The sequence below is a fragment of the Mus musculus genome, chromosome 1 (genome assembly GCF_000001635.26).
Source record: "Mus musculus strain C57BL/6J chromosome 1, GRCm38.p6 C57BL/6J".
Taxonomy (NCBI): Eukaryota; Metazoa; Chordata; class Mammalia; order Rodentia; family Muridae; genus Mus; species Mus musculus.
The window spans coordinates 52,477,499-52,504,407 of record NC_000067.6 but is presented as its reverse complement, the minus strand read 5'-3'; the positions used below and the strand labels follow the sequence as shown (position 1 = coordinate 52,504,407).

At 42.0% G+C, this 26,909-nt stretch overlaps 1 protein-coding gene and 1 pseudogene across 4 annotated transcripts in view; both read left to right on the top strand.

The window, feature by feature from the left end:
• Gm5976 (predicted gene 5976) lies at nt 162-1,379 on the top strand (annotated as a pseudogene).
• Nab1 (Ngfi-A binding protein 1) overlaps nt 3,696-26,909 on the top strand; it is a 44,864-nt gene continuing 21,650 nt past the window's right edge. The window contains exons 1-4 of one of the 4 annotated variants that reach the window (XM_006495771.3): nt 3,696-4,198; nt 13,653-14,487; nt 23,404-23,537; nt 25,119-25,170. In XM_006495771.3, the coding sequence (XP_006495834.1) occupies nt 13,672-14,487; nt 23,404-23,537; nt 25,119-25,170 (1,002 nt within the window). In that variant the 5' untranslated portion in view covers nt 3,696-4,198; nt 13,653-13,671. Of the gene's footprint in view, nt 4,203-13,652; nt 14,488-23,403; nt 23,538-25,118; nt 25,171-26,909 lie in introns of all 4 variants that reach the window. The other 3 variants (NM_008667.3, XM_006495770.3, XM_030252048.1) reach the window with 3 other exon arrangements.

Here is a 26,909-nt window from a genome sequence, read left to right as displayed (position 1 = left end):
AGGGGGAGAGGGGAGGGGGGAGAGGGGAGGAGGAGAGGGGAGGGGGAGAGGAGAGAGGGAGAGGACCAAGACACAGAAACCTCTGCTGATTAGAAATGATATTCATGGCTCTCTGCTCTTCCCTGTTCCAGAGACAGCTGCATCTTCTTGTGCAGTGCCAGCCTTGTTCTGCAGACAAAATGGTGAAGGTCGGTGTGAGTGGATTTGGCCATATTGGGTGCCTGGTTACCAGGGCTGCTATCTGCTCTCCACAAGGCAAAGTGGAGATTGTTGCCATCAATGACCCCTTCATTGACCTCAACTATATGGTCTACGTGTTCCAGTCTGACTCCACCCACGGCAAATTCAACGGCACAGTCAAGGCTGAGAATGGGAAGCTTGTCATCAACAGGAAGCCCATCACCATTTTCCAGGAGCGAGACCCCGCTAACATCAAATGGGGTGAGGCCGGTGCTGAGTATGTCGTGGAGTCTACTGGTGTCTTCACCACCATGGAGAAGGCCAGGATCCACTTGAAGGGTGGGGCCAAAAGGGTCATCATCCCCTCCCCTTCTGCCAATGCCCCCATGTTCGTGATGGGTATGAACCATGAGAAATATGACAACTCAAGATTGTCAGCAATGCATCCTGCACCACCAACTGCTTAGCCCCCCTGGCTAAGGTCACTCATGACAACTTTGGCATCGTGGAAGGGTTCATGACCACAGTTCATGCCATCACTGCCACTCAGAAGACTGTGGATAGTCCCTCTGGAAAGCTGTGGTGTGATGGCCATGGGGCTGCCCAGAACATCATCCCTGCATCCACTGGTGCTGCAAAGACTGTGGGCAAGGTCATCCCAGAGCTGAACAGAAAGCTCACTGGCATGGCCTTCCATGTTCCTATCCCCAGTGTGTCTATTGTGGATCTGACATGCTGCCTGGAGAAACCTGCCAAGTATGATGAAATCAAGAAGGTGGTGAAGCAGGCATCTAAAAGCCCACTGAAGGACATCCTGGGCTACACTGAGGACCAGGTTGTCTCCTGTGACTTCAACAGCAACTCCCATTCCTCCACCTGGGGCTAGCATTGCTCGCAATGACAACTTTGTAAAGCTCATTTCCTGGTATGACAATGAATATGGTTACTGCAACAGGGTGATGGACCTCGTGGTATACATGGCCTCCAAGGAGTAAGAAACCCTGGACCACCCACTCCAGCAAGAACACTGAGAGCAAGAGAGAGGCCCTTGGTTGTTGAAGAGTCCCTATCCCAACTCGGCGCCCAACACTGAGCATCTCCCTCAAAATTTCCATTCCAGAACCCCAAAACAACAGGAGAGGCCTGGGGACCCCTCCCTACTCTCTTGAATACCATCAATAAAGTTCACTGCACACACACACACACCCCAAAAAAGAGAAATGTTCAGGTATCCTTAAGGCTCTTTCTGGAATGTGGGATGAGACAGGAACCTCCCATTTTAAAGAATTTTAGTTCTATTTCACTGTGACATGGATTCAAGGGAGTGCCAAGTTGATAGTTGTGTTGATAGTCCATGAATCTATTAATATAGGAAATAAAGAATTGAAGAGAAACAGATCATGTTCCTTAGCTTTTAGGCTTTCTTTTGATCTTTTATTTTTGCTGTTTTATAGAAAAGTTCTGGGAACAGAACCATGGTTTAAACTGTGGTTTAACCACGGTTATTTGTGTCCTCAGAACTTAACTTTGGTATTTAATTAACACTTAACAAGACGTACTGGAGAAAATGAGTAATTTAAGCATACAGGTATTTATGGTAAAATCAAACCAGAAGAAACAAAGCTACTGCAGGGTTCTTTTTAACAAAAGATATCCAAATGGTCTCAAGAAGAACCATTTGTGTTGCCACGTTCTCTTAGAACTGCCTGGGACTGCCTCCAAGAAATTCTAAAACGGTCTAATCTCTCCCAGAGGGCCTTCAGAGAACAACCCCACTCCATAATTGTTACCTTACAGAATGTATCCCTTCTCCTCCCACTAAGGCACCAAGGAGCTAGAAGACCTCCACTCTGAGAGCAGGGAGGTGGAGTTTAGGAATGGGAAGGACGGCATGCACAGAATCAATGCTTTCTCCTCCAACTTGTCTCACATACAGGTGAACATCTCAGGCCTGTCGAACAGTCCTGTTGACTACAGTGTGCCCATAAAGAACCTGATGCCTAAAAGCTTAAAATTTTTTTCTTTCATTTTCTTTCCTCCCACCACCTCTCCCAGAAACCATAGGGCATTTAAGCAAAGCATAGTGGGCCCAGAATGCCATTCTTAATGTGGGAAGAACACACTATCTAATGTGCCCAGAACATAAACAAGGAAGGACTTGAGTGGTTAACTGTAAAAAGGATCAGCCCCAGACACATTTCCTTGTCGGTATAGCCTTCAGCAGGGCAGAAGCACGCCCTACCGGAGCACAGCATGCAATTTGGACTCAATTCTGGAGAACGCTGTGCAGTGCAGGTGAGCTCACCAAGTTGACTAATCACTAACTGCGTGGCATAAAGCTACACGCACCCCTCCCCCTAGGCTTTTCAGAAGCAACAATGTTTGCAAACCATCAGAGTTCCCAGTGAAGAATTAGAAGAATTTTGCGGATTTCATTGCTCGACTACCCATTAACCTCTACCTTTCCACACCGGCCAAGAAATTGTCTCAGTAGCCCTGACTGTACTACAACCACCCAAATTAAATTCCTCTTCGCTGAGCAGGAGCATAAACACTGACAATTGGAGTGGCAGGGAGACACTTGTAGCTGTTATTTCTTCTGAAGAATTTGAGGAACTAAGAATAATTATTTAAAATACCAACTATTCTAGACAGGCTTGTCACTAACAGGGAAGATATTTCAGCTTAAATGTATACTTAACCATGTAACTATATGTTTATATATTTATGCATTTAAGTACATATCTATTCCATTGACATCACTCATTTGTAGAACATGTTTTTACAAAAAGAAAAAATGGTTTATTTAATAAGGTCTTTTTCTTTCAATATTATCATCCCACCCATTGTTGCAACATAAAGATGTGGTTTAAAGAATTTCTCTTCTCAAAGAATGCCTTGTATCCCCTTCAACCAAGTAGGCACACTCTGGGAGGCCAGCCAGGAAGTGGGAACGGCCTCCTATATAAAACTGGATTTTTATATGTACATTAAAACAGGATTCTACCTGTATTGCAGTAAGAGCACACCATTAAAACTTGAATTCTTTTCTTTGAAACCCCCTCCCCAAGGAAGGCAAAAATAGATTTAATTTTTTTCCCCTTAAAATTTTGGCAATAGCTTTAGCTTTTGAGGTGCTGTAACACTTTCTTTGGCTAGAAAAGTTTATGCAAACCAAGCTCAAAATGTCTACACCTTGCCTTAAGAACTCTATTTTGACACGCTCAAGACAGCACCAGGAGTGTGTCATTTGCCTACAGGAAGACAACAGAGAATGGCCTGTAAAGTAACACAAGGTTTCCAGACATGAAAAGGGTGTCATTAAGCCACCAGGCCAGAGTTTCCCTTTCCTCCCTCCTCAAACCAGGCCTGGGCGAGGGTGGGGACAGGGTGGAGTGGGCGAGGAGGGACAGGTCCGCACCGCACCTGCGGTTCTGTACCCCCCCCACCCCCTCCCTCCTGGGCGGGCCCGGTGCGGGGCTTGGCAGGCAGCGCTGTCCGCGGATCCACGGAAGCCTCCTCCTCCTCCGACCCGCGCGCGCGCCCCCACCCGCGCGCTCCCAGCTGCCGTGGGAATGGGCCACCCCCGGGACCGCGCCGAGCCTCAGCCCCGCCGGCCCCCACCCCCGCCCCGCGGCCGCCCACGCCGGGATCTGCGTCACTCGGCCGCGCGTGGGCGGGAGCCGGAGCGGCGAATGGAGCAAGAGCGGAATCTCCCGATGTGACAGCGCGCGGGGCGGGGCGGGGGCGGCGGAGGTGGCGGGGGAGGGAGAGGGAGAGGCCGAGGGAGGGGCGGCGGGAGAGGCCTAGGGAGGGCGCCCGGGGCCGCCGCCGCCCGCCTCCGCCCGAGCCTCCGCCCGCGCGACCGAGCGAGCGCCGTCGGGGCGGGCGGGGGACGGAGCGCGCGCCCACCGCGTCCCTGCCCCCCTCGATGGGCGCGGGGGCGTCCCGGCCGCCGCAGCCGCCGCAGGAGCCCGGCAGAGCCGTCGTCGCGGAGCGCGCCGCAGCTGCGGGCCGCGTAGGTACCGGGAGGGCCTCGAGATGGAGCGGGGGGCGCGGACGCGTGGCTCGGCGGGGCCGTCGCGTCCTGCCGGGCGGGGGGCGCGGGCTGTGCGGGGAGGACGCGCTCGCGGGCCCGCGTGGGGTGCCAGCTCCGGGGCGACCAGGGACTTCCGAAAAGTGCCGCTGAGTCTCCGCTTTCTTCCTGTTATCCGCCCCTTCCTACTGTAGTTGTGTTTTCAGAGCGGAAGGAGAGTTTTGCTTGGAAGTGGCTTTCAGAAACTTGGCACCCAGGTGCAGGGAAGCGGGAGTCGCCGAGCCTTTGAGGCTGAGTGGGGAATGTGCAGACACGTGTAGGACAGAGAAGCTTTGGACGCAGGTGTGTGACCTTACGGGGACAGACACCGAAGTACGGTCAACCCGGGAGATCTGCAAGGAATCTCCTGGGTAGAGCTGGAATTTGCGTCTGTAGGTTGAGCTGACCAAGTTTTGCAGCGGGCGACCAGCGGGAACCGTGCCCTGGCTCAGGGAGGCTTGGGAAATTTTGGATTGCCTGCTAATTTACAATTTGATCCGAAAGAGCTGGTTTGGAGTAAGTTGTCACTACCGATTGGTTTGCCAGTGACGTGCCTGCCAACTTTACGGAGTGCAAAGATCAGAATCTCTAAGGAGATTCTAAGATCTCGTATAAAAATATTTTGGCAGTTTTAATAGTTAATATTAGATTGCATAGGAGCAGAGGAACCGAATTTAAAATAAGATTAGTCACATCCGAAATGGTTCGCTGTTTTGTACACGCAGCGAATTACCCTTTTTAAATATTCACTTTTTGAAAAATCTTTCTTTGTACAATATATGTTATGACATTTATAATTCATCTGCCGGTTTTAAGAAGAGATACTGGAGAGAGGATGTATAGGGTCCATTGTATCGGATAGCCGACCAGGGTGGAGGCTATCTTCCTGAGATTCAAAGAGCTGCTTCACACCCAGCTTCTGTGCCAGCACAAGTGACTTGGATTGAAGGTTTCTTCCTCCAGCTTGCATCTTTTGAGACATTTAATTCTGTTCTTTCAGTAAGCTCAAGCAGATAAATAAGTATGCTGTTGAGAATTTGTAGATAGGCAGTGCAGTCAGCCTTCTTCATCTCTGTTTCCAGTTTAGATACTGGAACATTACATCTTGAAAGAAAATAATTTCAAGAAGTGCTAGGGAGATAATTTGTTTCTTTCTTTCTTTCTTTCTTTTCTTTTTCTTTTTTTTTTTTTTTTTTTTTTTTTTTTTTGACTTGACCATCTTATGCTTAGCCTGCCATTCCACTACTGAGCATGCTTTTTCTCTCCTGAGGCCCAGTCTCCTGTTGTGTGGGACTGTATTAGTGACAGCATGGGGCACTGGAAATTTTACTTCATTCTGTCCTTTAGTTGTGAATATATTTCAGATGACAAATTCTTAAGATTCATCTAGATGATACAGAAAATTTTAGTGAGCTATTATGCCTAATAAATTTCATCAAGTACGTAGATTATAATTGCATAATCATACCTAAACTAAAAGTTTTTCTTTTGTTGCTGATTAATAACAACCATGCCCTATAGAAAACCTAGCCTTGTCTCCTCTTCATTATTTAAACAATTTCATATCTCTTTTACTTCAACTTTAAGGACGTATGGTTTATTTAACTTTGTATTGTAGATGCTTTGAAAGAAAAATTATGAAGTGGGGCAGACCTTTGAAGAATTTGTGTCATGAACTCTAGATTTTAAGAGTAAAAAATGGGTGGATGGTAGCAAGTGTGTTAGAGTTCTGTGCCTGGTGACTTAGAATCCATGCTAGAGTTAGGCCTTGGCTATCTCATTATAATAAACCTGTTTTTGTTGCATTTTTAAAATAAGGAAATCTCTATTTTTGACATAATGTGAATGTGTTCTATATACCACAGGGCCATCATATATTAGTGTTGCTTTCATGAAAGTGACCATCGTATAAACAGTTTCAGATGGTGCTAATGTGTGACTCTTTCACATGTTCATATTTCACTGTGGATCTTATCAAACATATTAAAGAATAAAAAGCAGCCCCTTGAGTATACTGTAAGAGTGCCAGCTCCTTTGCCGGGGTCCCACTCTCCTCTCACCTGCTTCTTTTAATCCTTGAGTGGTGGAGAGAAAAATAGTGTGGCTATTATAGTAAGTGCAACTTTCCTTTCTGATCTGACATGTTCAATAACTCATGCAGTAGTAGAATATACTCTCATCTTAATAATGGAACACGAGGGAAATTTCAGAAGTTGATACTGGGAAAAAATGCATTACTCTTCATCTTGAGAATTCTCACAGCTAAAACATATCATTAAGCATTCAAATAATGTGTCATTTTTCAGCACATTATATTTAGGAGCTGTGTGTTAATTTACATGGTATGTCAATACTTTTTGCAGAAGAACTTCTGCAGACTGAGATTGATATATGCATACATGTTGCCTGCAGTCTACCTGGATGCTCTTACTGCCTGCCAAAAGCCTTTTCTATTGGCTGAACTATTCCCAGTTGTCATAGGAGTTGTTAGTGTTTGTCTGTTGGTATTAATATATAGTTGTTTAGTAGACAAGTAAGTCCAATTTACCTTTCCTTAATTTTAATAAACATGTTTTAAACCTACCTTGTATTTTTTTGGGCTGAATTTTAAAGGAGTCTCTTTAAAGGAAAACAAACAAACAAAAAACCTGTTCCCAGTGTTTTTCAGAATTGCAGGAAGAATCCATAGGAGAAAATATTTTAATTATCCCAAATTAACAGAAATTCATTAGAAACTAAGGGTGTAATTCATAGTTGTGTGGGCATTAAGACCTGAATTGTCTTGACTTAAGCCAGTGTGGGCTTGAGAGTGTAGCTCATGGTAGAGTGTGGGCATAGCATGCTTCTGGTTGGTTGGTCATCCCCCAGCACTGACAAAAGCCCAAATATCACGCCATGCTTCTGAGTGAGTGTGTCTAAGGATGTCTGTCTTTTTAGAAGTGGATGAGTATCCAGGGAATGCTGTAGTCTTACCTAACCCATGAAATGCAATGGAACCACATAGAAACATTTTCTAGCTTTGAGTTCTGGATTCTAGTACTGGAAGTGAGAAGTCTGCATGTCCTATAGGGTCCCCCTCTAGACTCGTCCTTTGCTGTGGTTACTGCTCCCTTCTTTCTCCCAAGCCTCTCTGCTTCCAAGCTACACTCTGAAACTTGCTGGTACTTGAGAGACTCTAAGGCCAATGTCCTCTTCATATTTAAACATTTACTTGCGGGGGCAGCAGACATCACTTAGCTGTTAAGAGAAAAACCCTCTGGTGGAATTAATTCCCCTTCATCTGTAAATGATGCATGAGCTCTTCAGTGAGTTTTACACAGTGCTTTTTCTAAGAGGTTGCTATTAACTCAAAAGCTCCCAGAGTGAAAGCTCAGGCCTCAGGGGAGATGCTGCTCTTGGTTTCTTGCTAGTCCCTGAAAAGTCTTCTGGACTGTTCTGTACCTTTTGAGAGTATATTAAATATATATTCAGAGGTGCTAACTGTGTATGTGGCAGTCATTCTTTCAGTATTGCAGGAAAATATTTAAGAATAGACACAAATCTATTTATAAGATGCTTGCTATTTATTTGAAAAACACTGCATTGGACTTTTAGGAACACAAGACAAAAATGACTCAGGATCTCTCATGGCCAAACTTTTCATTTTTTTTTTTTTTAAATGCTGACTTGGGGGGTTGGGTTCCTATACAATGAACATACAATTACAGTTCTGACCATGTATAACTCCTGCACTTGGCTTTCATTCTTTGCTCTCTTAGGTAGATTGCGCTGCTGTGAGAGCCTGCAGCATAGTCTCCCACGGAAGGATGAGAGAAAGAAAAGGATAGTAGGTCAAGTAGCAGGATGCAAGGGAATGTGCTACTGTCTGATTGGCAGTTTTGGGGATACCAAGTTACTGAGAGGGTACCCCTGAAATAGGAAAAGATTCTGACTCAAATATTGGGTTTCATTATATAGCCATCCTTGTAGAAATAGTATTCAACACAGAACACTTAGCTGAGACTGAAGGTGAATAAAAGATTAATGAGATCTAATTCCTATCCTTAGGGTGCCTATAACCAAACAAGCACCTTGTCTTCACAGCCAGGTTAAGCCTTTTGTTCTGTAGCTCCTTTTGTGAAGCACTCGGCATCCTATTTATCACAGTACTTAAACATGTGCTTCTGCTTAACTGATCTTCATGAAGGACAGTCTTTCCTCCTGGTCCTCAGAGCTGGCTCAGGACTTGGAATACTGGAATAAGTAAATAAACAAAACAAAACAAAAAACCTGGGGTGGGGGATGTTGGATGGAAAGAAAGGAAAACATTACTGTGGGCAGACTGAAAACCAAGAGAAAAATCTATAACCCGGCTGAGTGTGAAAGGTTTCATGGGAAAGGCTATGGAGCAATGCCCAGGACAGGGCCCTGAGAGAAAGGTTGAAAGGTAGCTTGCAGGGTGGGGGAGGGAGATATCTATATTTGTAGTTTAGAGTGCTCATGTTAAGCTGTGGTAAACTTGAAGAGAGGAGGGAACAGCCATACCTCATTGAAGTGGGAGCAAAAAGCAATGGAAGCCAGGATTGAGTGCTTTGGGAACAGAAAGAAACAGGCTGACGCTGATGATATGGCCCAGGGACATGCAGAAGTGGGGCAAACAAAAAGTAAAACATTCTTATTAATCTGGGAAACAGGGAAAGTAGTACAATGGGCTGAGGGGCTGCAGAGAACCCACTTGGGAATCCAGAAATGAGGAAGCAGATGAGGCCACGCCCTCCATTCTGGGCACTCCAGGCATGGATTTGTCAGTCTTCAGGTGGGATGCCAAATTTCACGCCAGTTCAGGCTCATCACTCTCAGGTATGGGAAGTACTTTTAAAATAAAATCCTGCAAACACTCAGGGTTATTTTACTTTTAGCATTGTTCATTGAGAAAACACTGGACATTCTCAAAGTAACAAATTTAGTTACATTTTAAATTAGTTTGTACCTCCTGAAATCAGGGAAGTGTTCATTTACTTTCATTTGTAGTGAAAAGCCCAATTTTACTTTGAGATCTCTTTGTAGTGACTCATAATTTTGTAGTAATCTGCTCATGAATTATCCCACTAAGCCACGGGTTCTTTTTCTTTTCTCTCTTTTTTTTTTTAAATTTATTTATTTTTATGCGCATTGCTGTTCTGCCCTCATGTCTGTGGAAGGGTGTCAGATCCCATGGAACTGAAGTTATAGACAGTTGTGAGCTGCCCTGTGGGTGCTGGAAATGAACACGGGTCCTCTGGAAGAACAGCCAGTGCTCTTAACCACTGAGCCATCTCTCCAGCCCCCGATGCCATGGGTTCTTTGATTGTTTGTTTGTTTTACTATTTAAGGAATTTTTATTAAAGCAAGAATTTTATAATCCAAATTACATTCCTTGCTCCTAAAAACAGAGCTGACATCCCAAGCTATTCCACAGTAAAGAATTACAAAATTAAAGAAAGGAATGCTTTAAATTTTTGTACTTTGCAGAAAATTCTTTTCCCAGGGTCTATAAAACATTAATTTGTTTTTATATTTTACTTTTTTGGGGGATGTTTTTTGTTGTTGTTGTTTTAAATCTAGTAACCTAGGACTAGCACTGTTTGCTAGACCTGGCATTTGCTCGGTACATAAGGCTCAACGTTTCCTTTCCTTTTTTATTTATTTTATATTTTGCAATTTTTTCATAATATTTAAATTTTTCGATGTTTAAGATACTTTTCTTCAGTGAAGCATGAGTTTCTGTCCGTGGTCCCTGATCAATTTAGACAAACCATAGGTTCTCCAAGCATGGTTTTTGACCCCATGTGGGATGGTGAAGGTTTCAGCAATAGTAAAAGCTTTCTGGACTCACAAGAACCAAATAAGTAAAGATTTAGAGTTAACTGTGTAAAGAGGCAGAGGTGTTTCTGACAGGGCGGCCTATGTTGCCTCCTGCATCTTTATTGAGGCCTTGGTTCTGAACACACAACATGCGCCCCTTCCTCCGCGCAGTCTCACTGCAGGGTAACCCCAAATGCAACTAGAAGCCTGTTGACTCACATTCTGGACTATGGGTAGCTTATGAATTGCGTTGCTTTTACTGTACAATTGGAGTTTTCTGCTTTTTATAGAAACTAATAGTTTAATTGCAGAAAACAAAGGCAGTATTTTGTATCGGGCTAGTATCTAATTAGCATATCCGTGAATTGTATTATGTTAGGATGTTTGAGTTTAAAAATTGCTGTTTGACTTGCTGACAAGTTTCATAAACACACAAATCTATGAAATACCTTTTGACTTAAGATTGGGACAGAATTTCTAAAATGGCTCTAAATACACCGCTTCCATTTTGTTTTGCATATTTATGTGAAGCATCATGAACTCAGCATGGACAATTACAAAATAAAAATATCGATCAAGTCTTCAAAGTACCACAGGTGCTGTGTGTCCTGTGCTCCAACGACATGTTCAAAGAGTGCCTGAACTTAGAATATGGTAGGGGAAGGCAGGGAAGGGAAATCAGTGTGCCATTAGCAGAGTCGAATGGAAACACTTGAGGGAGTGACAGAGAGACTGGTGAAAACCTAGTAGTCCCTGGAGATTTTGGATATCGCAGTGGGTCCTGACACAGCAGGCTTGATGGAAAAGCTCCTCTTTTTCTTGGAGACCACGAAAGGCCTCTCTCTGTCTTACCCTGAATCTTCAGCCCCACACCCAGAAAATTCTATTCCCTAGCAAAGTAAGCCTTGAGCAGTGACTTTTTCTGCTCAGCTTCACATGGCACAGGCTGAGCTAGGCAGGTGAGCGGCACTATGTGGGCCCACGGGGAGAAACCGGTAAGGTTTAGAAACTCAGGGTTACCATCTAGTTAGCAACCAGCAGTCGAAAACAAATTCTGAATGAATTTCTTTCTGCTTTCAAAATTCGTCTTTTTAGGGCTGTGGTCCTTCTCACTGACTAAGTTGGTAGGGGTTGTATGCTTTGTTATCTTTAGGAAGCAGCACAAGTGAATGAGTCAATGGTTTCTTTTAAATCATGGGTTTTATGAAAAGGCCAGAGAGGAGGCGCTGCTCCTAGGTGTCTCGGAACAGCCGGGTGCAGTACCTTTTAGCTGAGTGGATTTATTGTATCGTCAATTCCTGGCGTACAATGGTGTATTAGGGCCCTTTGGTTCCCAATTCAGAGAGATACAGGTAGAGGCTGTTTCCGGCTAATTTAACCCTCATATTGAAGCATGAATAGTTTCAGATTTTTGTGAAACAGAAAATCTCAGAAGTTTTAAGTCAAATCAAGTTAAGGGATGAAGTGGTGGGTATTAAAAATATCCTAGCAGGATTTGAAGGAAGTTCACACAGTCTTCTAGGGGGAAGCTTGGGGAGAAACCTCCTTGCCCAGCTGTGAGGGTCAATCTTGAGAAAGGCTCTTGGGATTCCTTAGCGCGTCTGTCTTTCGTGTGCTATTCTGACTTTGGAAATGTACTGTTGTTCCCTTCATCCTTTACATTGTTAGCTTCCTTACCAGTCCACGAGGTCTCTGTCAAGAACTAGGAGGCTTGGTAACGCATATGAGAAAGGAGAAGACTTGGAAACTGCTGTTTTCTAAGCCCATTGCCTTACCCTAGAAAACTACAATCTAAGTTTGAGTCTTTGGGGTCCTAAGATTTTTTTATATTTTTTATTTGTCTAGTAAATACTCCCTCTTTTTTCACCCATTGATATAAAATGACTGAAAGATTCTGTTAATCTAAGTCTTGAACTGTTTCCTATATTCCATAATCAGGGAAACAAATATGGTAAATTAGTTTATCACTCAGTAAACTTTATAAAACCACGGTCCTCTTATGGAAAGGACTGTGTATATACATGCTTTTATGTGTGTGGATTTTTTTCTGTTCTAGTGTGAAAAGTACATAGAGCAGCTACCCAGGCGAATGATGAGAAAGTAAGCTTCTTTGCTTCTATCTAGACACTTCAGAAGTCCTTCTGATGGTCTTTAATATACAGTTAAACTTGGTCTACTTCTCAAGGCTATGTTTTGGGGCCTAGTCCGGTTAGGTGATAGATACAACCTAGGTCGTCCTCACTGAGGCGATTTAGATGGCTTTTACTCAGGGGACTGAGATGGAGCGACTGTGTCAGTAGACCCGAAGTCTTGAGACGCTCACAGAGCATGCAGGTTTTGTTGCCTCGATGTATAGAGTGAGAATCTTCTTGTACAGTTTGCCTCATTTGCCAAATCAAAAATCTCACACAGGAACTGAGGGTCTCAGGAAAGTGGTTTTCAAAGGCACACCAGGTGGTTTTTCCCCAGGTGTTAGCAGAAGCAATTGGGCACTCTCTCTATATATATTTTAATCTATGCCTGTGCTAGTCCATGTAAACAGAGAGCCATTGCCTCTATTGGAAGTTGGAGAAGGTTGGTAGTTGATCAAAATGTGGATAATTGAAAGGTCTTGGGAGATAGGACTACATTAGTGCTTAGAGTGATAGACTCTGTAGTGGAGTGGCCGAGATTGTGATTTTTGTAGCATTCTAGTTGGTGGCTTTCAAAACAAGTCCAGGCACGGTAACTTTCTGTTTTCCAGTGTACTCCTAGTATCTCTGCTTCTGTTGTCTCCACTCAGCTTCCTCCAGGCCAGCAGAGTTGGTCTTCCGTTTGCCTCCATGGTGTTCATGTGTTGCGCTTCTGTGGTTGTCTCATTTTAATCCATGGGTGCATTGCTTACAAGGTTGCTTTGCTTAATGGAAGTTCTTGGCCAGCACTCATTTCTGAGCTCATGGGAGTGTTGATAAGTGATAACCCTGCCTCTTCTGTATCCTACATGCCTAAATGATCACCGTTTCTCCCTCATTCCTTTACCCACCCAGCTCTAGTAGAACACCTGTTTTCTTATCTTCAGTTTACATTGGAATCTTTCACTGGCTAGATTTATAAATAACTCTGTCTTGGAGGGTTTACAGGAAGATTAGGCATACTAGTAGTATTCATTATGTTGCCTGTTACAAAATAACAGTTCAGTGAATGGTGATGTGTCTTAACTTCCTGCTGGTGAATAAAAATTCATCTTCGCCATCATGTCCATACCCTGAAGGGAAGAAAATGCAAAGATGAAAATATGGGATAAACCCTTTTTGAGCGTTGGTCTGAGTTCCTAGTTTGTGTTTAATAGCTGTTTTCCTTTGAAAATGTAGGTCAGTTTAGCAACCGATTTTCTGAGTTATGAAGAATAGAGCTGGATAAAGTATGTGTGTTGGGGGGTGCATCTTGAACTACCAGTTGCTTTGCAGATACTTTGTGTCTTGTTTTGCCCATGTTGCTTTCTAAATAATGAGATGTTGCTATCAAAATAATACAATGTTGCAAGCCATTTAAAAAGGTTGAAGAACATGTGATGAGTCTTTCCTTCTTTTTGTAGGTTAAGCCCATCCACAGTAATGGCCACAGCCTTACCTAGGACCCTGGGGGAGCTGCAGCTGTATAGAATATTGCAAAAAGCCAACCTGCTTTCTTACTTTGATGCCTTTATCCAACAAGGTGGTGATGATGTCCAGCAACTGTGTGAAGCTGGAGAAGAGGAATTTTTGGAAATAATGGCACTTGTGGGCATGGCAAGCAAGCCCCTTCACGTTAGAAGGCTTCAGAAGGCTTTGAGAGACTGGGTTACAAATCCTGGCCTTTTCAATCAGCCATTGACTTCACTTCCTGTCAGTAGCATACCCATCTATAAATTACCAGAGGGATCGCCAACATGGCTGGGGATATCCTGCAATAGTTATGAAAGGAGTAGCAGCTCCCGAGAGCCACATTTAAAAATCCCTAAATGTGCCGCCACCACCTGTGTGCAGAGCTTGGGTCAGGGCAAGTCAGAAGTGGGAAGTTTAGCACTGCAGAGTGTCAGCGATTCCAGACTCTGGCAAGGACATCATGCCACTGAAAGCGAGCATAGTCTCTCCCCAGCAGACCTGGGCTCCCCGGCCTCTCCAAAGGAAAGCAGCGAAGCCCTGGATGCTGCAGCTGCACTCTCTGTGGCCGAGTGTGTGGAGCGGATGGCCCCCACACTGCCCAAAAGTGACTTGAGTGAAGTGAAGGAGCTGCTGAAGAACAATAAGAAGTTGGCCAAAATGATCGGTCACATATTTGAGATGAGTGACGAAGACCCACACAAAGAGGAGGAGATTAGAAAGTACAGCGCCATCTATGGGCGATTTGACTCCAAAAGAAAGGATGGCAAACACCTTACATTGCATGAGGTAAGTAAGGAGCCTGGTGTATGTGTCCCTGTGTGTGTGTGTGTGTGTGTGTGTGTGTGTGTGTGTGTGTGTGTATAGGGGGGTGTGGTCAGGGTGGGAGATAGTGTTTGTGGTGTGTGTGTGTGTGTGTGTGTGTGTGTGGTGTTGGAGTGCATACTTGTGTTTGCTGCTGTCCACTGCAGGGTGCTGGTTAATGAGTTTCAGGGAGGAACACTACTAGAGCAGCCCTGAGAATGCTGAAGTGTAACAGCTCTGTTCTGAGCAGAGGCTGTTTATTGCCCTAGGGCTGCCTTCTGTTGAACTCAAACACATTTGAGTTTTAAAACTACAGTATAAGGTAGGTTTTAGAAACAGGCCAGAATTCAAGCAGTGAAGCATACCTTTTGTGTTTGCAATGTGATTTGTTTCTTAGTTAAGAAATAAACGGATTTTAAGAGTGGATCTTCATTTTAAAAACTTTCTTATTAACCTTTATTTAAAAAAAAGAAAAAAAGCAAACCATAAAATGACCAGAACATAAGGCAATTTCCAGCTAGTGTGAATAACAAAGTTGTGTTAGATGAAGGTTGGAATTGAGAGTGTAGCTTTGACTCTTGTTTTAGCTAAATGATTAGCATACAAAGGGCTCATTGTTTCATCTCCACAGCACTTTATCCAGAGTGTTCTGCTTAAGCGCACACACTCGTGAACATACATATACACACACACACACACTCACTCACTCACTCACGCCCCACCCCACCCCAAGCACACATCATTTGAGTATGTGCATACATCTTTGCGCTTTCTTGTTTTTTCTTGTTTGTCTGTGTGGCACCTGTCCTGATTATTCAATGCAGATAGAAGCTTGTCTTTGCTGTGATCTTTTCCTCAAAGTAGGACGTCACATCTATCTCCTTTTTCCCTTTTCATCATGTATCTCCTCCTGCCTCAGTAGCTCTAGAACACTTTGTTGTAATGTATTGCATCCTGGTCTGTCCTTTGCTGGATAATGTCTTTTTTTTTTCTTCCTAGAGTCTAATGTGTCCAGTGAGTGCGTAGAAACTGATTCATTTTCAGAAGTGAAAAAGACTTTCATAATGAGATTTTTAAAATAACCACATACCCTTTAGAAGAAAGGAGAAAACCTTCAGAAAAAATATTAGGTTGACTATAGTATTTCATTCAACATAATGTTTCTCTCCCCAGTCTTGTGCTTTAATATGGAAAGGAATATATATTCACTGTGAAGGTATTCTGACATAAAAAGATGTAAATTACTGACTTGTAAACTTTCACAGACTTATCTTTACATGGACAAACCTGAGTTCATGTTTCACAAACTGTTCTCCAGATCCCTTTGTTGGTGGTGAAACGCCATGCTGCCCCAGGGAGCTGCCTGGTTCATCTGTGCACGGCCTTATGGGCCGTTATTCATCATAACTCTTTCCAATGCTGTTTAGATTGTTCCCAGTTTAAAAAGCTTGTGCACTAGTGTGTGAATATTATAACACCCTTAACATTTTTTGTTGTTTTATAATTACGTCTGTGGCTCTACTGTGTAGGTATGTTCGTACCTGTAGAGGGCACAGGTGTCAGACCTCATGGAGCTGGGGTTCTAGGCAGCGGGAAGATCGAACAAGGGTCCTCTGCAAGAACACTATGCTCTTCTAACTATTGAGCCAGCCCCAATCATACATACCCTTTTATAGTCTTGTGCATATTCTTCTGCAGAATATATGCCAACATGTAAATTATGGGATCAAGGACTATGCAGATGTAATATTTCAGTCCACTGCTAATTGCTTCCAACTCGAATTCTAAAAAGCTAGAACCATGCCCCCATCATTGCTATGCAAATGTCTGTTTATCCACACTTGCTAGTAATGCATTTTACACTTTAATCTCTACCAGTCTCAGTGGATGGAAACTGAGACTCAGGTTTGCTTTTCCTTGTGAGGATGAGTTTCTTTTCCTATAACACATGATCAGGTTTTTTGTCCATAGAACTATTTTAGTAGTTCAGTTGTCTTTTGAAAAATTGACTGGTTCTGGGCATAATCCCAGCACTCAGGAGGCAGAGGCAGGCAGATCTCTGTGAGTTTGATAGTCAGACCCTTTCTGTCTCAAACCAAAGAAAACAAAGCAACAACAAAACAAAAACCAAAAACAAGTAAAACAAGAACTCCTTCTATTTTATGGACGCAAGCCCTTTGTCTTATAGAATACTGTTTCCCCCGTAGTCGTCCTTCCTTTGACAGTTGACTGGTTTATCACATGTGAGTTTGGTTTTACTCAGTCTTATCTGTTCATCTGATCCTGCAAGGTTCAGTTGACCTTTATATCCCTCACTCGGATAGACTCAATTCAACTGAGTTCCTTTACAGTACAGTGCAGTCTGTTGCACAGAAAAACACATATTTCTTTATTATTCTTGCTTTTCTGGTTTTCTTTGTTTTGGTTTTCTTTTTATGGTTTTGTTAATCTTATACATTTTTCTTCCAAATAAAATTCTTGGTACATTTATCAAGTTTCTAAAAGAAGTGTTATTTTGACTAGAAATGTTTTATGTGTAAGTTAACTTGGTAAGAGATGTCATATTTATAGTAATGGAACCTATAGGTTAGTACAGTATATGTTTTTTCCTATTAGATTTCCTATTAATTACATTAGTAATTAATTTTATATTTCTTTTAGTTACCTAATTACATAGGTGATTAATTTTATATTTCTTTTAGGTCCATGTATTTTGCATATTTCTTATTTGGCCAAATTCTTATATGTTGAAACTCTATATTACATATAGATAGTTTTTCCTTGCTCTAAGATGTACAGGTTGATGTAAATGAGTTTTGCTCTCACTACATTTTTAATGAATCACTGGCTGAATTTTGTATGTTAATCTTGTTTTCAGCAATTTTACCATCTGGTCTTTTAAAATAAATGGTTTTGGCTATGAAGGCTGAAGTTCATGATTACAGGGGTCAGAAGACAGTTTTCAGGAGTTTGTACCCTCCTTCCACCATGAGGCTGCCAGGGATTGAGCTCAGGTCTTCAGGCTTGGTGACAAACACATTTACCTGCTGCTAAGCCATCTCACAGTCAACTAAATTTTTTTTAAAAATTAAAAAAAATAAAAGAATGACTGAAATCACATCAAGTCTGTGACTTGGACTCTTTTGAAGTTAGCTTGCACAGTGATTGCAAGTGTTTCACAGGGACCATGTGGGATTCCCATGCTCTTTTATGCTTTTTTGTTACCTGTAAACAATAAAGGTATCCAACTGGAAATCTGTAATTGGTAGGAAAGGGTAACATGTGTTAGGGATTTTAGTCTCATGCCCTAACCTATTTTTAGGTGACTTTTAAAGTTTTTCAGGTGAAACACAAAACTAAGTGGAAAACCCATACTTTTATCAAATAAAAGTAATTTTTATAAATCATTTTCACTATGAACAAATCCTTCCTTATATTAAACAACTCAAAAGCATTATGATTCTCTTTAAACATTCATTTATTTACTTCTATGTATAGTGTTCTTCCTGCATATATGCCTGCAGGCCAGAAGAGGGCATCAGATCTCATCACAGATGGTTGTGAGCTACCTTGTGGGTGCAATGAATTGAACTCAGTACCTCTGGAAGAGCAGCCAGTGCTCTTAACCTCTGAGCCATCTCACCAGCCCCTAGAAGAATTCTTTTTTGTATGCTCTGTTTTCACTACAGGGCCCTCTGCTTCATTAGCTAAGTAGGTTCTGATGGTGTGTAAGTATCTCTGAATAAGGGTGTGCTCAAAATGAGTGCTGGCTGTCAAGAGGTGGGGTGGGGCTTTGGGAAAGTTGCCTTGCTTCTGGGCTTCATCTTGGACAGCTCTTGTTCACTGTGGTTCCAGCGGGTGAATGTAATCCAATAATGTGGATGAAGGTACAGGCTGTAGAATGCATTTCTCTTCAGCTCCCAGCCTCTCGCAGACCTCGGAGAACACTGGAAGTCTGAAATTATCTGAGAATAAAAAGTAGTGCTGTCATGCCCTTTCAGGAATCATGAAAATATTAACTACATAAGTCAGAGAAAGACATTTTAGTATTTCTAAATATATAAGATTAAAAAAAAAAGTTACCAGTTTATTTTCAGTTTCCAAATAAGGGAATATGTAACTTCCTTGGCTCCATCTAACTGTTCAGAGAATTTTCTTTATAAAATCCTGGATGCTTTTATTTAAATCTTTCAAAGCTAAATGCTGTCTGTGGTTCCTAGTGGTTACCAGCACCTCTGACACCTGGGAAAAAAATTAACTCTAGCCAAGACTGTAGGATTATTTTTTCTTATTAACACTTTTGTATTTGTCTCTAAAAGCATTGTATCCTGTATGGTAAAGAATTATACAATAGAACGTTGTCCTATACTTTTGCTTTTAAAATTAGGAATAGGTAATTGATATACACATACATACATACTCCTGTGCAATGACAAAGCTTAGAACCATACATACTCTTGGCATGGGGCCGGCACTGAGGGACAAGGGACAGCTGCAGATGTGGTACTAGGAATTTCAGCAGGTAGATTATTTCAGGTATCCAGAGGTACAGTTGGAGACCGGAGATGGTAAAGTAGGCAGGCAGTGTGCTCTGGATGGCGAGTCAATGGATGATGAGAAGTAGAGTGAACAGCAGTGTAGCAGAGAGTGTGCAGAAACATAAGTACCTTGGGAGTTTGCAGTGCGTGGTATTGGTTGCAGATAGCATCTTCTGCTTTTGCTTAAAGGACTCTAAAGCTTTATGATGAAAAAGGAAAGGAGAGTAGTCAGCAAGTAAATGATAATTCCACCGAAGCATCATCCTAGTGAGGTAACCCAATCACACAAGAACACCCATGGTATGCACTCACAGATAAGTGGATGTTAGCCCAGAAGCTCAGAATACCCAAGATATAATTCACAGACTACATAAAGCTCAAGAAGAAGGAAGACCAAAGTGTGAATACTTTGGTCCTTCTTAGAAGGGGTAATAAAATACTCATGGGAGCAAATACGGAAACAAGTATGGAGCAGAGACTGAAGGAAAGGCCATCCAGAGACTGCCCCACCTGGGGACCCATCCCATATACAGTCACCAAACCCAGACACTATTGTGGATGCCAAGAAGTGCATGCTGACAGGAGACTTATATAGCTGAATCCTGAGAGGCTCTGCCAGAGCCTGACAAATACAGAGGCAGATGCTCGCAGTCAACTATTGAACTGATCACAGGGTTCCCAGTGGAGGATTTAGAGAAAGAACTGAAGGAACTGAAGGGGTTTGCAACCCCATAGGAAGAACAATATCAACCAACTAGAGCTCCCAGGGTCTAAATCACCAACCAAACCATGGCTCCAGCTGCATATATAGCAGAGGATGGCATTGTCAGTGGGAATGGGAATGGGAAAAGAGGCCCTTGGTCCTGTGAAGGTTAGATACCCCAGTGTAGGGGAGGTGGGAGTGGGTGGGTGGGTGTGGGCACACCCTCATAGAAGCAGGAGGAGGGGGAATGGAATGGGAGGTTTCTGAGGGGGCAATCAGGAAAGGGGATAACATTTGAAGTATAAATAAATAAAATATCCAATTAAAGGAAAAAAAAAAGAAGTTAACAAGATAAAACCTCAGGCCCATGAAACAGTGATGACAAATGTGACAGGTCAGCTGCCAGCACAGAGGTGAGAGGTCAGCTGGGTGGGAGGTCACCTGCCAGCTACAGAAGTAGGAGATCAGCAGGGTGAGAGGTCAGCTGGGTGTGCAGAAGTGAGAGGTCAAAGTTGAGACATTTCAGAGGATTCCAGAAGTTCCAATTTTGAGAGAAGGGAGTGCATCTGGGACACTCACATGAGAACACATCTGCATAGATGATGATGCTTTTATTCTGTGCTCTCAGTCTGACAGTTCTCATCACCTAACACTTGAAAAGAGGTATTAGGTTTTCCTACGATGACTTTAAGAAATACATTGTAGGACTTTTTTCTTGAATCACTTAGCAAGTTTACATTTTTCTAAACACATTGATTTCATTCATCTTCAAACACTAGCACAAAGTTATTTATAGTTTTTGTGACCTAACCTCATCTATTTGGTCTTTCACCCTGCCCTCCCCTCCCCCCCTCCCCCCATTATGGTTGCTCAGAAATTTGTCAACCATTTTTCTCTGAGAACCACAAACAAGGGTCAATTGGCCTGTCTGGCTTTCTGTCCTAGAGTTTCTATTGCTGCAAAGAGACATTATGACAACAGCAACTCTTATAAAGGACATTTAATTGGGGCTGGCTTATGTAAAGTTTCCTGATGCCCATTATCATGGCGAGAAGCATGGCAGCATCCAGGCAGACATGGTTCTGGGAGGAGCCCAGAATTCTACCTCCTGGTCTGCAGGAACAAAAGGGGATTATGTGCCACACTAGGCCTACGTTGAGCATATGAGACCTCAAAGCTCAAGCCCACAGTGACACACTTGATCCAAAAGGGTCACAGCTACTCCAATAAGGTCACACCTCCTAATAGTGTCACTCCCTATGGGCCAAGCATTCGAACCAGCTTTGTCTTTGGTGGCTGTTCCTATTCAAACCACTAGAACTGCCACCTGTTTTTTGTGAATCAACTATTGAGACAGCCATGCTTTTGTATGTAGTGTCAGTGGTTGCCTTTAAGCTACAGTGTTGTGTCTGTGGTTGCCTTTAAGCTGCAGTGTTGTGTCTGCGTTTTTTTCTAAATTAAATTTGGTGTTGGGTTCATTAATATTCCATTAGTCTTATATTTCTGACTTAAGCAGTTGTAGCTCTTGAGTTTTTTTCCACTGTGCATGGATTCATTATTATTCTTAAAGTTTTGATATTTTATTTTTTATTTTATGATTAATAACTCATGAGTTATTTAGCATTTTGTTTTATTTTGCTTCTAAATGTGAGTGAATCTCCACTACCCCTGCTATTTTTTTCTAATGATTTCTAAATGAATTACAAGGTAGTTGTGCTTACAATCAGGTAGAGCAGAACAATGAATGCTTAGGGGCAGTTCACTGTCTCCTTTTTGTGCATCCTCAATCTCATCGCAGGGAATGGTACCACCCACAGTTGAATGTGCCTTCCAACCCCAACTAGCCTAGTCAAGATAATTCCTTACAGGCATAACCAGAGGCCTATTTCCTAGAGATAATTCCTTACAGGGATGCCCCAAGGTCTGTTTCCCAGATCTCATCTCATTGACAATTGAGATTAAACCATCACCGTACACTTTATTCTCTGATCAAATAAATGAAAATGAAATCAAAGCCATCTACTTGATAGAAAGCAACATTGAAAAGGATTCTGGGAATGGTCTTCCCATGTGTGTTTGTGGTAAGATCTGGAGTACTTTATCTAAAGGGAAATTGTGGTAGGACATAAAATGTTGGTAAGTGCTGGCCATGTGGCTTGGCGTTCAAAGTGTCTTGCTACTCTTGTAGAGTTTAGTCCCTAGCACCCATGTCAGGCAGCACTCAACTGCCTGTGAAGACAACTTTAGGGGACCTTATACCCTCTTCTGACCTCTCAGGTATCTGCACATATGTGACATATATCAATAGAGACAAGTATAAATAAAAATTAATCTTTAAAAAATATTATTAAAATGGAGTGTGTTCTCTAACAGTCCATTTGTTGGAGCTTGTACCACATGATTAGACATGCAGACAAAGATGTGCATTTATAAATATTCTTTTCTTTTCTGCTTGTAGTACTTGAACTGGGGTGAGGTTGGCTTAAATTATATATTGCTCTTAACTGAAATAACATTTTACATATATGACAAAACCAATATTATAAAGGATTTTTAAATTACCAGCCAACAGTATACATTGTGCATTGACTCTATATCAGGTGCTGTTATAAATAAGCTAAGTTTCTGTCATAAAACATGGTAAAAATAAAAGATACAGAATTATATAGATGAGCAAAGGGACTGACAGCTCTCAGTGTAGAGAAATAAGAAGTAGCAGTAAAGGTGAGGTGCCTGGGTAGAGAGAAAAGGTGAATGACTGAACTTTTTTAATAAAATAAAACCAGAGCTAAACACCAACAGCCGCTTCATGCCAGGTACAGCTCCATTTCTTTCTCTGACAGCTTTTGGGGTAGTACACATAACGAGGCTTAGAGAGAGGCATCTCTGTGTGTCCAGTGTCACATAGCCATGAGCGGTTGAACAGAGTTAGTCCCAGGTCTGCTAACACCAAGCCCTTCTTCCTGCCATTACCCACACTGACCGAGGACAGTTCTTACTTTATAAAAGAAATGTAGCTTATCTGTCAACAGTCCCCTGCATCTGTTTGACCCAGTTATGGGGAACATACTGGCATGTTAACAAGTTAGAATTTTTATGTTTGCCATAATACTTCCTATTTTAAGTTTTAGTATAGGTGTCTGATCAACCAGCAGCAATATTGACAATATTCTAACAAGTATTGAATCAAGCAAATATAAAAAGTCTTAAGACGTCGCTTTTCCAGTGCCAGTCTGACTTGTCACAACTTTGTTGTTTAAGTGATCTGATTAGTGTTGCGTTAGTAACTTTTGTGTCAGTGCACATGAGAAATGCTGTCAGGTTGTATGTATTCAGGGTTAGCTAAAGAAAGATTGTTACCATTCCAAAAATCAATTTTGGTTTTTTTTTTTCATAAGAAAAATGAGATGCAGAATATTTATCATTCATAAAGTCCCCTACCTAGTCAAAAATAAAGAATCAATAATACAGGTAGTAAAAGTATAATGTTTTTCAGGTTGTTTGGGCGCTAGAAAACTGAAAGTCAGCTCCCTTCCGAAGGCTGACACAGGATGGGGGGGGGGTTCATGCATTATTTCTTCCTGTAATGATGTGAGCTTTTCTGTGATCTGATGAAGACTAGATCCTTATACTTCCGAAACTTTTCTTTTGTATGTTGAGCTCACTGTTAATGAGGCAGCCGCTCAGCTGTGTGTGAAGGACAATGCCCTGCTGACAAGAAGAGATGAGCTTTTTGCCCTGGCCAGGCAGGTTTCTCGAGAAGTTACCTACAAGTACACTTACAGGACCACCAGGTAAGGTCGGAGCCAGCCGGGCATTTGCACAGTGGATAGAGGCAGTTTGAAACATTGCTTGTAGACTATGAATGTTTCTGAGAAAGTAACATTATGACTCATATAGATCTTTCAAAACATTGTTTCAAAGACATCTCTTTAATTAAATTATCTTAAACTTGAACTTAAAAACATTAAAAAAAAGATACCATTTGCTATTTGAATAGATGATGCACTATGTGATGTTGAATTCAGTTGCTAAGTCTACCTGCTCAAACATTTATTATGTGTTCTTGCTGAAGACATCCCAAAACCTTTCTCAGGGCTTCAAAGTAATTAAACTATATGCAATTTGTCCACAGCAGCCCACTGGAACTTCTGATCTTAACAGCAATTTCTGTTTTTTGTTTAATTCTCCTATACTTCCTCCATTGAAAGTTACAGTCTCCAGGACTGTAGAGTTCTTGCCATGGTGTAGGCATTCTATGACATAGACCTGGGCATAATGACTTGGTCTCACAGCCCTTCAGACACAATGATACACCTATTAACAGCCAGACTTGGCGATGGCTGGGAGAAAAATGCCTCCTTTGTTAGTTATGGATTCTTGAGTGCATTCTTCAGTTATTGGAAATAATACCACAATAACTGGACTGCTGGTCTAGTCGTGAAGTGTTTGAGTGGATCGAGCTGCTGCTGCCGATTTCTATGAGCTGAACTGCTGCCTTCCTAACAACACAGACTGGAGTTGCTCCAAAGAACAGTTTTTAAACAGTCCACTTCCCCCGTATCCTAATAACGTTTGTTTTCCACTACTTATGGTGGGCTAGAAGGGAGGTTAAAGCATTTAAGATCCCCTACTAAAAGTAGGGTTTGAGAAAAAATTAAAGCCTATATAATTGTATATTGACCATATGTAGAAATATTATTTTAAATTCATTGCATTAAACAAAACACATTCTTGGAAAAAATAAATAAATAAAATTGCATTTTGTCTATTCCAAGATACACAGTTTATATTTTAGTGTTTTTATAATTAGATTGACTTGTCAGAGTTTAGTGGGAAAGAATGAATATATATAACTATATATACATATCAAGGTGGTGCCTCAAAGAATGGGATATCCTAGCACTGTGTGCCATATCATAGGAATGCTAGTAACTCTGAGATAGTTCCCAGAAGGGAGACTTCCAAGTCAGGTAAGAATGTCTGTGGTTTTGAGAGACAGGCACAATGGTCTTATTTCATACAGTCTTATGCATTCATTTCAAATGACCATTTTTATCATTATGTTTTAAATGGTTCCTGCTGAGTTTTAAGGAGCAATTCCTTGATACTTTGTGTTGTTGTTAGATTGTTGTAAAGTAGCACTTTCTACTGGTCAAGTTCTCAGGTCGGAGGCTTCCTGCAGCACGTAATGGTATGTGCATATCCCTTAACATTACCTTGGAAATAACCGCACATTATGTAAGTGGTTACTTAAGTCATTTTTCATGTTATGGTTTCAGAATCACATATTCTGAGGGAATGTTAGAGACTGAAATCATTCAGTAATAAGATTTGCTATCTTTTCAAGCTTTTTCTTTTTCCCTTCCTTTTAGGTTAAAATGTGGTGAAAGAGATGAATTATCTCCAAAGAGAATTAAAATAGAGGTATGGATACACATAATACATTGGTATGCTAATAAGTTTTTCTTCATTTATGATAAGATCACCAAAGCAGTGTTAAAATTTCCTAGTTCAGGCACAAAAGAATGGCCATAAAATTCAGTAAGAAAATTTTTTACATCTTTTTTTTGGGGGGGGGGGAGGGCGTTTCGAGACAGGGTTTCTCTGTGTAGTCCTGGCTGTCCTGGAACTCACTCTGTAGACCAGGCTGGCCTCGAACTCAGAAATCTGCCTGCCTCTGCCTCCCAAGTGCTGGGATTAAAGGCGTGTGCCACCACACCCGGCAATTTTTTAAATCTTAAAAGCAATATAGAATTTGTTATTCTGAAGTACTTGTAGTAATCTCAGAGAGCAAACCCAGGAGTTTTTTTTAAATGTCTTTGAGATTTTATTATTTTTATGTGTGTATGGGTGTTTTGACTACATTTATGTCCTGGGCCACATGTATGCAGTGTCCATGTGGACCAGAAGAGGCTGTTGGACTCCCTAGAGCTGGAGATATATCTGCTTGTGAGCTACCGTGTCAATGCTAGGAATTGAACGCATGTCCTCTGGAAGAGCAGCCAATGCACGTAACAACTGAGCCCTCTCTCTGCTCTCTTCCCCCAGAAGATTCTTAAAAAGACACTGTATTGACCAGATTGATTCCGGGTTTATCACAAGTTAATGTACAAACTAGCTTCTTACAGACTGGAAAATCCTCATTGATTAAACAGATCTTTCCTCTCTTGACATTAGCTAGCAGTAGCTGACTTTTAGGGCTCAGTATTATCCTCAGGAACCAACAGCTCAGTAGCTATAATTGTGGAAACATTTGTGTTCTTAAAACCTTCCCTAAGACACTGTTTGAGACTGTCCTTGTAATTTTAACTTGGGAGTGGTAGGATGGAAACTGAACAAGAAAACATGCATCTCTTAGGGTTCTTAAGGTACAGATGGTTTCAGAACTACTCTTCCTCAGTTTGGGTTGCTTATCTTTCCTAAGACTAGTTTACAGCAGAATGGAAGTTCTAATCACAGTCCCCCTCTCTTCCTTCTCTCTTGGGTGTGGATATGGACTTAGACTCTCTGGTCTACCCCATTATTTAATGATGTCCGGTTGTAGCAGGTCACCCATGACTGGCCACCCCAGCTATCAATCACCACATGATCCTTTCTTACTGTCTGTATGACAGAGTTCTTCATTGGTACCAAGCCAGAATTATCTTATAAAAACATACCTTTCTCTTGCTTTAATCCCAGTGGCTTTCCATCCCTGTGAGGAAACCTAACATGGGAGGTATCTGCGACCCCCACAGTCTGGCTCTGGCTTGCTTCTGGTCTTTGCTATTTAACATTTCTGTCCCTACTGTTCCACCTGCTCAGGCTAACACCAGCCCATGTGTTTGCTGTTCTCAGCATCCACCACCATAGCCCAACCTAGGTGGCCATAGTTTATGGGGGTGGGGAGGCAGCTTGTGTACCCCATATCACACCCTGGCTGTTTTCCAGCTTGTTTCATAGCACTTACAATTATGAATTCTTGAATGTTTGTGTTTAATTTAGAATTGGCCTGCTCTGCTAGAGAAGACTAGGGCCTCTACCTTTGTGCCTCCTACCATATGATGAGTTTATAGCATTACTTTGCATTGAACAGGCATGAATAAGAGCTGTTAGATAAAACAGTGAATGACTGTCATTCGTGTTTTTTATTAGATATTTTCTTCATTTACATTTCAAATTCT